Here is a 14,376-nt window from a genome sequence, read left to right on the forward strand (position 1 = left end):
ATAAGGAAAGAGTTGCATAAAGTCAAAAAGTGGATCCATAAAAATGTGTCCATATGCTGCCACTGAAGACGTTCCCATCTTTAGCCAGTCAAAACGGATATTTGTCAGTCAGATATGGGAGGTAATCACAGGGTGTTTGAATTTCCTCAGTATTTTTCACATCTCTCCAGCAGTTGTGTGAGGCAGTGTTGTGCTCTCTGATGGGAGCACTTTGAAAAGTGACATCAAAAGGCTTTTAGATGCTGGTGCATGTGGGGCAGTCCTTCTGTTGTCAACCATCTCCATTTAAACATGGAAGAAGAGCAGTCAGGACTGTGTGACCATGTATGTGTGTGTGGAAGGAAGGTGTTTGTGTGAAAGGTCAGGTGGGATTACCAAAGCTGTGGTCTCTGCCTCACTCCTGATATCTGGCACAAACCTCCTTAAGTCTTCCATATGACTGTCACCTTTGATTCCTGGATGGTCAGGTGCAGTCTGGACGTTATAAACAGCCCCATCCATAATACTACTTGCCTCCCTGAATTATACAAATCTATCATTTAAATGGTGTGCATAAATAGTTTTTGTTTTGTTAGGATGTGTGTAACGTGTTGTAACGTTTGGATGCAATCGAGATTGCTGTTTAGTTAAATTCACTATAGTCTTACTTTTCATTACAAATTGTTCCATCCACCTTTGAGAACAATCTGCTCATGCAAAAAAAAAAAAAAAAGAGATATATAATATAAAATATAAAAAAATATATATATATATATATATATATATGAAAAAAAAATCAAATCATATGAAATCAAATGAAATTGCTAATTTATACACATTTAAGTTCAAAAATGTATTTGTCAGTAAATCCTCCACATGGAGTTTGCTGATAATGTTTTTCTGTTTCTCTCTGTTTCTCTCTCTCTCTCTCTCTTGTCTCCTCCTCGCTGCAACTTATTTTACTTTTTTCTAATGACCTAAACAGGATATAATTTCAGCAGAGATACCTGCAACTTATTTTACTTATTATTTTGGCGTTGACAATTCAGTTTTACCCACCCCTAAACATCAAAATTCTGTTTTTTATTAATATGATTTGATTTAATTTGATTTGATTTGATTTGACTTGATAAATTCAGACTTTAGGTAGATGAGGCCAGCCAGCATTTTTATTATTTATTTATTACGTTTACTCATGATGTTGTTATTATTAACAATAATAATTAACTAAATGAATGAATTAATTAATTAAATAAATGAATAATTAAATAAATGACATCAGTGTGCTATGAAAACAATAATAACTCTATAACAACTCTACCCTATAATCAGAATAACATGAAAATAGGAAATGCATTTCAAAAATTAAACAAAATAGAAGGAAAGTAGCCAAACATTGTGCAGTTTCTGGTTCTTCACATTTTAAATATGTGGCTTGGTTTTATTTATGACATTAAATACGTCTCATTCATTCAATTCCAAACTAAAACTAATACCATAAAAATAAACATTCAGTGGAAGACACCGCCTGACTGACTGGTTTGGAAAACAATGTTAGAGTGTTAAAAATTACCATAAAAATCTATGATAGTTGTGGTGCAAGAAACCATGACTAGTACCATAAAGATAAATTAATTATTATAAAAAAAAAAAAATGTTACAGTATTTATTCGGTTTCCATTTACTGCTATTGTATTTTTTCTCCATATAATGGAAGTTGGTGGGAACTTTAGAATTTGTTAGAGCACGTTAGAATCTACTAGCAAATGAAAAAAGCTCATGAAAGAAATAACATTATTTCAACAGTTTATCAATTGAAATGAACACAGTGAAAGTGTTGTACAGTTGTTGGCGGTAGTTGTGTAGAGAGCTGATGATTTGATATGGGTGTGTGTGTGTGTGTGTGTGTGTGTGTGTGTGTGTCTGTGTGTGTATCTGTATGTGTGTGTGTGTGTGTGTGTGTGTGTGTGTGTGTTCTGCAGGCGGCCTGTATTCCTGTACTGCTAAGTAATGGATGGGAGCTGCCCTTCTCAGAGGTCATTGACTGGAGTAAAGCGGCCATCATTGGAGATGAGAGATTATTGCTGCAGGTACACACACACACACACACACACACACACACACACACACACACACACACACACACACACATTCGCATCAGACCATCAGTGCATAACCCCCCCCAAAACACTAACAAACACATATTCTTCTTTATAATAATGAGATCACATTACTATATAATTTGTTTTAAGAGCTCAATCATTCCTCTTAACAGCAGACTGAAAATCCTGCTATTTTCCACATTTTTCTAAAGGGAGCTTTAATTAAATGCTGCTAAAATTCTCATGAGGAAAAAAAAGAGAACAGAGCAATTAATCCCAGGATGTTTTAAGAGTAAGAAAGAATTGTATCACACCTTTCCCCAAGCTTTTAATCAATCAAGCCTTTTTTTTCCCCAAAATACAGATGGAGAAATTAGCTTCCATTTGAAGAGACAATTGATATCTTCATATTTTAGCATGACACAATTAATTAGGTCTCTTCTAACTTTTAAAAAGATCTGATCTTTTACATTTTTAATCAGCCAATCACATGGCAGGAATGCATTTATGCATCTACAGGGCTTGGATAAAGAAACTGAAACACCTGGTTTTAGACCACAATAATTTATTAGTATGGTGTAGAGCCTCCTTTTGCGTCCAATACTTAATCAATTCTTCTTCAGAATGATAGATACAAGTCCTTCACAGTGGCCAGAGGGATTTTAAGCCATTCCTCTTTCAGAACAGTGGCCAGGTCACTACATGATGCTGGTGGAGGAAAACGTTTCCTGACTCGCTCCTCCAAAACACCCCAAACTGGCTCAATAATATTCAAAACTGGTGACTGTGCAGGCCATGGGAGATGTTCAACTTCACTTTCATGTTCATCAAACCACTCTGTCACCACTCTGTCACCAATCATGCTGTGTGTATTGGTGCATTATCATCCTGATACAAGGCACCACCTTCAGGGTACAATGCTTGAACCATTGGGTGCACATTGTTCTCCAGAATGGTTAAGTAGTCCTTGGCAGTGACGCGCCCATCTAGCACAAGTTTTGGGCCTAGGGAATGCCATCATATTGCAGCCCAAACCATCACTGATCCACCCCCATGCTTCACTCTGGGCATGCAACAGTCCGGGTGGTAAGCTTCATTGGGGCTTCTCCACACCCTAACTCTCCCAGATGTGGGAAAGAGAGTGAAGGTGGACTTATCAGCGAACAATACATGTTTCACATTGTCAACAACCCAAGATTTCCACTGCTGGCACCATTAAAACCGACGTTTGGCATTGGCACATGTGACCGAAGGTTTGGCTATAGCAGCCCGACCATGTATATTGACCCTGCGGAGCTCCCAACGAATAGTTTTGGTGGAAACAGGAGAGCTGAGGTGCACATTTAATTCTGCAATGAATTGACCAGCTGTGGTTTCATGTTTTTTGGATACAATCCAGGTTAGCACCTGGACATCCCTTTCAGAAAGCTTCCTCTTGCATCAACAGTTACTCCTGTTGGATGTGGTTCGTCCTTCATGGTGGTATGCTGACATCACCCTGGATACTGTGGCTCTCAATACACCACAAAGACTTGCTGTCCTGGTCACAGATACGCCAACAAGATGCGCACCAATAATTTGTCCATTTTTGAACTCTGATATGTCTCTCATTATGTTGTGTGCATTGCAATATTTTATGTACAGCTGTGCTATTGCTCTGCTAATTCAACCTTCACACTCTGCTCTTACTGGTGGAACATGCAATCATTGAATATTGGCCACCAGGATGTGCAAATATAGCCATGAAACCTCCAACACTATTTTGGCCAGTATTTCAGTTTCATTGTCCAACCCCTGTAGACGTGGTAAAGATGACTTGCTGAAGTTCAAACTGAGCATCAGAATGGGGAAGAGAGGGGATTTAAGTGACTTTGAACGTGGAATGGTTGTTGGTGCCAGATGGGCTGGTCTGAGTACTTCAAAAACTGCTGATCTACTGGGATTTTCACACACAACCATCTCTAGAGTTTACAGAGAATGGTCAGAAAAAGAGAAAATATCCAGAGAGCGGCAGTTGTGTGGACGAAAATGCCTTGTTGATGTCAGAGGTCAGAGGAGAATGGGCAGACTGGTTATAGATAATAAAAAAGGCAACAATAACTCAAAAAACCACTCTTTACAACCAAGGTATGCAGAATACCATCTCTGAATACACAACACGTCGAACCCTGAAGCAGATGGGCTACTATTTTTTTTTTTACTTTTTTTTTTTTTTCTGGTAGCATTTAATGCCCATAAATACCCATATTTCACCAATGACTGCAATTTGTTGTTAAACCATTAATGCCATAGTGTAGGACAAATATATATATATATATATATATATATATATAAATATATAAATATATATATATATATATATATATATATAAAAAAAGAAAGAAATCAGTACACCAAAATACAAAGCTACCTCCTTCCTAAAATTATTTTCATAAAGACCCATTTATAATAATAACAATAATAATACATATTAAGCTCCATATTATAAAGATAACTTTTTCAGAATTGAATAATTTATCTTTATATTGTCATAGTGTAAAAACCTTTTGTGTATGGCGTGAAAAGTTATATTCCTTTTAATATGTGGAGTTTATTAATGGTTATTTTGTGTTCCATCTCTTTGACATATTAGTGTTCAAAATGCCACCACAGTTTTGAAGCTGAATAAGCATTTTACTCTGGAGAGAACTGGAAAAATGTCATGTCTATGAGACTTAAGCTCCATTGTAGAACCTGTAGGCAACTATGAAGCACACAAATGAAAATACAGTATACACCGCTCACACATTAACAGTCTGTCATATTTCAGATAGGATTGTTTTATTAATCTGTCACAGTGTAATTGAGGATGTTAGCTATTGAAAGTGTCCAACTTCTGCATTGCTTCTATAATCTTGATAAAATACTAAACATTTCAGTAAAATTGTGGAAAACTCAATGCCGAGGTGGGTTGAATCATAGACAGCTCAAAAGTTGGACTGTTGAACAAACTCCTAATGACCACTAAAGCATCTTTGAATACACAAACACACAGTACATCTGTTTCTCTCTCTCTCTCCCTCTCTCTCTCTCTCTCTCTCTCTCTCTCTCTCTCAGGTTCCATCTATCACCAGGTCTGTGGGTTCAGACAGAATCCTGGCACTGCGGCAGCAGACTCAGTTCCTGTGGGATGCCTACTTCTCTTCCGTCACAAAGATAGTCTTAACCACATTAGAGGTTAGTCCTCACTTACAGCAGAAAGAGATGTGCTGCATCCAAACGAGTCGAACTGGGGGAAACGTGTGAATGAGGGCCTGCCAGCTGCCTGATATGTCATTTGTACAGTCCCTTTTTTTTTGTTTGTTTGTTTTTTCACTTAAAGGGCGAATTTACCCAAAATGAAAACTCTGTCATCATTTACTCACTCTCGTGTCACTCCAAAAAAAAAAAATTCTGATTGCAGAATTGTAGTTTTTGTGTGAAATAAACTGGTAACTCTTTCTTAAGACCCATTTACACCAAAAAACAAAAAGGATAATAAGTATATTAGCATTCAGACCAGACAATAATGTTATGTGAACATAATTACATTGCCCACTTTAAAGTAGAAAGGATTCTGATTGGCTATCCACGTCTTCATCATTCATCAGCTTGAAAACAATCGCTCATTTCTCGTAGTTGTAGCTGTGTTGCACTATTCTCTTTGAGTGATCTTTAAAACTTTATGGTTATAGTTCTAGTTATGGTTCTAAAGTGGATCATATGAAAGTAAAAAAAAAAAAAAAGACTTAAAAATGAAACACTGAAATTTTTAAATATCGCTTTTTCTTGTTTTATTTTTTCTTTCTACAACTAATTCTGTCATCACTTCTGAATACATTGGGATCCAAAAGTCTGGGACCACTGTTGAAAATGCTTCTATTTTCTAATTTCATATAGATTGATAAATTATTAAAAATTATATAAGCATTATGTTAGTATTGGGTAGCTATTTGTGGTCTATATTTCTCCGTAAGTTTGGCATTGTAGGGCTGCCATTGTGATAAAGAAGTACACTTTAGCATACTTTTAAAGGGGTCATATGATGCTGCTAAAAAGAACATTATTTTGTGTATTTGGTGTAATGCAATTTGTTTATGCGGTTTAAGGATAAAAAAAAAAACATTATTTTCCATATAATGTATATTATTGTTTCCATATAATGTACATTATTGGCACCGGCAGCAACAGAGAGAATACATGTTACTCCTTTCTTTGCATGAACATTTGGGCGGCGTTATGCAAATCTTCCCACATAGTGATGTAGAGTTGTGAGGGCGTGTTAGAATGAGCCGTTTTAGGGGGGTGTGGTTGACTTAACTTTTATAAAGAATATCTCTTTGGATTTGGGACTTTAGTCTTTGCAACTTTACAGATCTAATCATATGACCCCTTTAAAAAGAGCAGGCTACTTATAAATAATATAATGTATTTAAAAGAATGTACTTATGTGCAAACTGAATATAAAGATATCCAATACTATATTGTATTTGAAATATGGTTAAAGCCAAATGGTAAACTAAAATATATGCTCATAACTTGTATGTCATGTATTCAAACATATTTGTAATTACAGTTGTAATGATGAAATTGCAATTTGGTGCATTTAAAATATATTAAATGAATTAAGTAACACACTTCAATTAAATTTTTAATCAAGTACTTTACGTTTTACTTTTTTTAAAAGTGTACTTGAGTGTTTTAAGAAACAATTTAATGAAAGTGGACTCTCTTTATATGGTTAAGTGGCATTTTATTTCATTAACAGTATATGATCTGCAATTACAGTTTTTTTTTATACACTTTTTAGTTTTGAAGTGCACCAAATTGCACATTTAATACAATTAAGCACACTTCATTTTCACAAGGGTATGCTTAATAAAAAAGCATTGTAAGTTCACATATGGCTATTTTCTGATATAACCATACTTTTATGATGAAATTTATGTATAGTTTAAATCATGAGTCTCAATAGCTCTTCTATAAAATCTCCAGGAGTTCCACTCAGTATAGGTCATTTGTATAATTAATGCGGATCGTGTTATTATTATTATATATTATTATTATCTCTCTCTCACTCACTCACTCACTCTCCATCTCTCTGTCTCTGATGTCTTCTATTTTTTTCAAAAGCTTTCAATATGAGTTGCTGTCACACTTAAGAAGATAATACCTGCCATGATCAAACACACTTGGTCTTTTCCAGACTTCTCCAACACACATAAAAATGAAGACGGATTTACACAAACATTGCCTCACTCATTCCCTCACACGTCTCTTTGAGAAGTTTCTCTCGGGGTACAGGCCAGCCTTGGTCAGCTAGATGGAATGGAAACTTTGTGCTGGGTTTCTGTATCTCTTCATCTCAGCAAGGTGTTGGACAAGTCTTTTTATAGCAGGCCCAGACTGAGATCTGCCAGACGTCACTGCCAGAAATATGACTGACTAGAAATGTGTTCAGAAAGCAGACAGAGGAGAGCTGTATTTCTGCCAAATTCACCAAATATCACCACAGTGGTCAGAATCAGAGATACCGCTGTAATTCCTAAAACTGTCTACTATAAGCAGTGGAACACAACAGTTTTTGCTTTAAAACCCAGATTTTACACTGGACATTAAGCAATTACCCAAAACAGTGTCAAAGCTGTCTTTAAACTGTAATTTAAAAAAACATCCTTCAAATTACCATGAAAACAATAATAACATTACATGTGAATTAAATTTTAATTTTGGTTTGTTTCATGATCCCAGCTATTGAGAAGTGCTACTTTAATTAACTAAAGAAAATTAATTAAATGAAGAAATTAATTCTGAACATACAAATTCAAAATTTAAAAAATTTGAATAAATAGCACTTTTCAAATTATAAATATACTAACTTTATGTAAAACTGTATGTAAAAATTTAATCAATTCATGTTTATTAAATTATTTTTAATTGCTTTTAAAAAGCACTGGCCAGTTACTTTTCTGTATCCATTTGCCAATGCATTATATGTATTTCAAATTGTTTAACTGAATCATTATTTAATATGAATATTGAAATAATATTTAATACAAATGATGATTAAAATGTAGTTAAATGTAATGCTTAAAAATGTTATTTTTACCCCCCTTTTAAAATTTGCTTAAATCTGATTATATATTTTTTTATAACTAAAAAAAAAAACTATAATTATAGTTCACTAAAAAATAAAAACAGATGCAATAAACTAAAAAAGTTATTTGAAGCAAAATCAAAAATATGTTTGATTTTGATATGCTGTCCGTGACGAGAATAGAATTGTGACTCCTTTTTGTTGCAGCCTACCAGATATAGGAACTGCTGCAATAAAGTATCTTAATTCAACTTCATTAAAAAGCCTGTGTCACACATTCTGGGACTATGAGTAAACAATATGTGACCTGTCACTGAACAGACACTTTTTTTTATGCTGTGCTTTTCTGGCCCCGGAGGCTGGTCTCTTTCAGGAGTTATCCCAATCCCCGCTTCTGTTCCACTATGAACATTTTGAACAGAATGACGTTGTGTGAAATCTTGAACCCAATGTCTGGATTTGCCCCGCTTCTGACTGAAGCATAGTTCTCCATATCAAAGTCAAATTGCAGAGAGATTCAGAGAAAGACCATAAAAAGAAGATTCAGTTTACTCACAAAAAGAAAGATTTTTTTCCTCATTTAAAGGATTTACTTCTAAAGAAATGACTTGCACTTCAGAAAAATGTTTAAAATAATTAATACTTCAGTTGCATCAATGGATTAAAACATCTTGGTTACATGTAACCCTTGTTCTGTGAAAGAGGGAATGGAGACGTTACGTCAGTAATGACCGACGAATTGGGATCTCGCCTAGATAGACCAATCCACTTTGAGTGTAACTAAATGAGCCAATGCACATTGGCATGCGATGCTTGCATCCAGTTGCCACTGATCACAGTGTGAGCATAAAAAGGCAGCAGGTGCAACGCACACCAGGTCCACTTAGGTTTCTACATATGAAACCCAGCCCTCTACCGGTTCTCAAGGATTCATCGAGTGAGGGCCTGGCGCTGGACGTTCCACCACGTCTGGCTGCCAGGGGAATGGAGGAGCTTGACAAGGTCTACAGTACAGACTCTCTGGAGCGGTTTTAGCAAGCCGACACTAAACCGGGGCCTCTCAGTGCTTCTACCCATTTGAGGTGAGAACACAAGAGGATACCGGTTCTACAAGAAGGCTATAGAATCTAGCGAACATGTTGGGGGTGCCCAGCCCGCAGCTCTACAAATATATGTCAGTGAGGCGCCATGAGCCAGAGCCCAGGAGGATGCAACACTTCTAGTAGAGTGTGCTTGCACCCTGGGCTGGCAGGGCACACCCTGTGCCTGATAAGCCAGGGTGATGGCATCAACTATCCAGTGGGCCATCCTCTGCTTGGAAATGGCATTTTCCTTCTGCTGACCTCCGTAACAGACAAAGAGCTGATTTGAGGTACTGAAGGTTTGCATCCAGTCTACGTACCATCTTAAGGCTTGGGCGGGACAAAGCAAAGCTAGGGCTGGGTCTGGGTCTGCCTCCTCCAGGGGCAGTGCTTGCAGGCTCACCAACTGATCCATGAAGGGAGTAGTGGGAACCTTGGGCACATAGCCGGGCCAGGGCCTCAGGATTACCTGGGAGTCAGCTGGCCCAAACCCTAGGCATGATTTGTTGACCGAGAATGCATGCAGGTCCCCTACCCTCTTGATGGAGGCCAGTGCAAGCATGAGCAGAATTTTCTTTGATAGAAACTTCAGCTCAACTGACTGCAAAGGCTCAAATGGGCCTGGCTGTAGTGCTTTGAGCACTAGAGACAGATCCCAAGAGGGTGTAGAGGGGGGCCGGGGAGGATTTAACCTTCTGGCACCCCTAAAGATCCCGATGACCAGGTCATACTACCCTACCGACTTCTCTTCCATGGGGCCGGGGTTAGCAGCAGTCGCAACAACATAGACTTTAAGGGTGGAGGAAGACAGCCTTCGCTCCAACCCCTGCTGCAAAAAGGACAGCACGACATTGATCGGGCATGTTTGGGGGTCTTCTCAATGAGAAGAACATCACTCGATGAACAGGTTCCACTTCAAGGCATAAGTGTTGTAGATGGTGCTCTCGCCGAAGTGATGGTGTAAACTACCCCCTGGGGTAGGTCACCTAGAACCTCCACTTCCCACCCAGGGACCAGACATGGAGTTTCCAGAGGTCTAGAGGTGGGTGCCACAGGGTGCCCCTTCTCTGAGTCAGTAGATCCTTCCTCAGAGGAATCTGCCAGGGAGGGGCTGTCACGAGTAACATTAGTTCCGGGAACCAGGTCTGAGTGGGGCAGTAAGGTGCCACAAGCAGGACCTGCTCCTCGTCCTCCCTGATCTCGCACAGACGCAAGATCTTACCATGGGGTGAAGGTTTGGCAGCAGACCGGTGTGACTTAGACCTGGTGAGTGTCGCATAGCCATGCCCACCTCGGCACTCAGCCATGGAGCCAGTGTTGAAGTGGTGTCATATGAAGCACCCCCAGCAGCGTGACTGCTGCTGCAGCTGCCAAATGCTTCACGAGCCTCTGAAACTGTTCCAGTGGGACCGCCATCCTGCTCTTGAACATATTCAGGCTATTCAACACCAACTGAGCACGTCCCTCCGTGAGGCATGCTTGACCGAATCCAACTCCATACCGAGAAAAGAGATCCTCTGCATTGAGGAAAGTTTGCTCTTTTCCCAGTTGACCCGAAGGCCCAACCGGCTGAGTTATGAGAGCACCAAGTCCCTGTGTATGCACAACTGATCCATATACCTATCATATTCTACCATACATCCAGATACATCAAAATACTTCAGAATGCTCATGACGTGTCGCATTACTTCAGGACTGCTCCAGTCTACTCCATTGCAGCCAAGAACTGCTGGGCCATGTTCACGACTGTGTCACCAAAGAGGCTGCTCTGGGACACAGAGACCTTGAGGAACCAAACTTGTCAGCATCCTTCATGTCGACCTGACACAGCCAGAGTTGACGCTCTTTACACGCAGCTTATCACTGTAAACTAAAATTTCATTTCATTTAACTTCCTTATGTATCGGAGAGAAAAGAATTAGAATGTTGGTCTGTCAGCCGTTGGTTTTTTATGCGGAGAGCTCTGCTCATATTTTTTGCATAAAGATGCTTTTAAAAGTTAATGGCCAAACAGGTGGATTATACAATGGACTGGATTGTGTGCAATATTAGCCATTAGAGTGTGCACAGATCCATACTTCAAAAATCGTCCTGAAATAGTAGACCATCCGGGGACTTCCGGCATACTCTTTTCAACATAGTATGCTTAGAGACACACTTATTCTAAACTCACATACTACAGTATTTAGGATGGATAGTATAAACAATGGGATGCAGGGATAGAGAGCTGCAGAAATTATGCATTTTTATAGGCCATGCAGCCTGACTGGCATCACCCTGGTTCATTCAACAGTGTTTTTATACAATAAAAAGAAATGGCATTTTCCACTGGATTTTGGATTAAAGCAGAAAATAAGCTCTGTGACCAACAAAAGTTTATGATTCATACATGTTTTGTTCATAAAGAAGCCTTAATATAATCGCAATATAAATTAATCTTAATATAAAGTAAAAAAAAAACAAATGTACCCTTTCAAAGACCCTTTCAAAAAATTCATTGACTTAAGGATGATGGAACCAGAAGATACAAAAATACATCATCCCTGCAACATTCTGTTGAGAGGCCCATTTACAGTACTGCATAGACTGGTAGTTAGTGCATTGTAATGTCCACGCAATACCATGTTGACAAATTATGTAATGAGTCTTTCAACAGTCATGCATGTGGTATGTGTGTGTGTGTGTGTTTGGGTGTTTGTGCATGCAGCAATAAATGCCTAATTAAGCACATGGATCAAATGCCCTCTCCATGGACCCGCATACTGGCACTTGCTTTAGAACATATGCCATGTTGAGTTCATTTCCCTGCTCGACAGAACAAGACCAGCGAGATGCTTTGTGGATATGACAAAATCACTACACTTCACATACAGCACATTAAAACATGTAAAGGCGCAGAGATACACAAACACACATGCTGCCTGACATGAGGGTTCTTTAATTAGACCATAGTTGATCCTAATTGGCTTGTGCATTTCTAGACTTGGAAGAGCAGAACCAATCAAGCCCATTAGAGAAGGACTCAGGACACAAAAGTGTGTGTGTGTGTGTGTGTGTGTGCGTGTGTGTGTGTGTGTGTGTGGTGTGTGTGTGTGTGTGTGTGTGTGTGTGTGTGTGTTGTTTTGTGTTTGTGTGTGTGTGCCTGTGTGCATACTGTTGAGATTAAAGATCTCACACACCCCATGAAGCAGATTGTGATTAATTAGTGTTGTAATAAAATGGGATTAATGAAAGTTGTTAGGCCTGTGTGCATACTGTTGAGAATGTTATCTAGGCGTTGCCTGAATAGACTGATAGAGATGGTCTGACATGTTTATTTATTGATTAGATTTTTTTTTTTTAATACCCTTACATTTGCTTGCATTGGTTAATGCATTAGGTATCATGAACTAACAATGAACGATACTTGGTTAATGTTAATTTCTAATATAAGTACTAATGTTTTTACCATTTAACTACAATTAACAAACATTATTTAACAATGCACAATAGTGTGTTTATAATCTAGGATTAGTTTATAAAACAGGGTTTCCCTAATAAAATCATAAAAAGTCTAATTAAAATGAATAAACAGTTTAAAATATGAACAAACAAAATACAACACCTACTAAAAGATGTCAAAATATTATTTAGTTTTTTTTGTTTGTTTGTTTTTTGTTTTTTACCATTTAATTATTTAATGTCTCTGGGAAATAATGTTTCTATATTACAATTAAGAGTGATGTTTATCAGAGGTGACTGTTTCAAAGTAACCTCCATATGGTAGAAATGTAGAGTTCTAAGATTATACAACTCATGCAGTTAATGTATGTCATGTATTCATTTAAAGGGATAGTTCACCCCCAAAAAATGAAAATTACCCCATGATTTACTCACCCTCAAGCCATCTTAGGTGTATATGACTTTCTTCTTTCAGACGAAAACAATTTAAGTTATATTTAAAAATGTTCTGGCTCTTGCAAGCTTTATAATGGCAGTGAATGGGTGTTGAGATTAAAAGTCCAATAAAGTGCATCCATCCATCATAAGAAGTGCTCCACATGGCTCCATATTTAAAACTTTATAAATCGTAATCTCTAGCTTCCGCAAACTGTCATACGCACATTCACTAGAGTGTCGTTCCAGCAGATAATGTTGGATGTAGTTGTAATGTAAGCGCCATCACAAGAAGCTTGAGAGCACTCACAAGCAACATTTTTCATGATTAGTTCATCGTAGCACCCATATAGTAATTGTAACTTGTAAATAATGTTTTTTTGCAGATTATCCATGACAGGATACGGACACACATGTCCAGGAGCAGGTTGATGTGGAATTCTTTGCCTGGAGGACTCTACGCACTTCCTGAGTTCTCCAGCGACCTCACCCTCTTTCCCTTCTACTACTCAACACTCGGTGAGTGTGTGTGTGTGTGTGTGTGTGTGTGTGTGTGTGTGTGTGTGTGTGTGTGTGTGTGTGTGTTAGAATCAGTGTGTGTGTGTGTGTGTGTGTGTGTGTGTTCTCCACCTTCGGCTCAATGCCATAAAACTTTGTTGCAGTGAAAATGAAATCATAACTCAGATAAATCCTTCCTTCCCTCCAAGCAGTGTGTGTGTGTGTGTGTGTGTGTGTGTGTGTGTGTGTGTGTGTGTAATCTCATAGTGAATCGTGAACATATGTGTCTGCCATATTCCTTCCTAAATCCGGCCTGTGTGTGTTTGCATGTGCATATAGGGTCCTGTAGTGGATTTGTCCCTGGGCTTCACTTGTCAGCAGTAAATTTGTGTTGCAGGAGTGATAGATGGTCTATTCTCTGCTGTCACAGGCGTTGTTAGTCTCACTTTCCATAATTTTGATGACAGGGCAGTTTAGACTCCCTGTCTGTGGCCATAACTTGAGAGAACTTCAGTGTGGTGTGATATACAGCATGATTTCCTCAGCCAGTGCAACACTTAAAAATCTGGCCACCTGTGGCCAACATTACCAGTGCCGATGGCTTGCTGTGTCCCTGTCTTCCTTGAAACAGTCATTTGTAAATATTTTAGATGTTGTGGCTTGCATACATAATAACGTTCTGTTGTACACAGCTCAGACTTTATTTATTTTTATTTTTAATTTG

The 14,376-nt window shown here is 38.3% G+C and overlaps 1 protein-coding gene across 1 annotated transcript in view; it reads left to right on the plus strand.

Annotated features, from left to right (window-relative positions):
• Window positions 1–14,376, plus strand: part of LOC109084266 (exostosin-1a-like) — an 81,657-nt gene that overhangs the window by 26,071 nt on the left and 41,210 nt on the right. Inside the window, exons 4-6 of the mRNA XM_042777217.1 lie at window positions 1,962–2,069; window positions 5,178–5,297; window positions 13,541–13,673. Of these exons, the coding sequence (XP_042633151.1) occupies window positions 1,962–2,069; window positions 5,178–5,297; window positions 13,541–13,673 (361 nt within the window). The remainder of the gene's footprint in view (window positions 1–1,961; window positions 2,070–5,177; window positions 5,298–13,540; window positions 13,674–14,376) is intronic.

The sequence above is a fragment of the Cyprinus carpio genome, chromosome A20 (assembly GCF_018340385.1).
Source record: "Cyprinus carpio isolate SPL01 chromosome A20, ASM1834038v1, whole genome shotgun sequence".
In the NCBI taxonomy this organism is placed as follows: domain Eukaryota; kingdom Metazoa; phylum Chordata; class Actinopteri; order Cypriniformes; family Cyprinidae; genus Cyprinus; species Cyprinus carpio.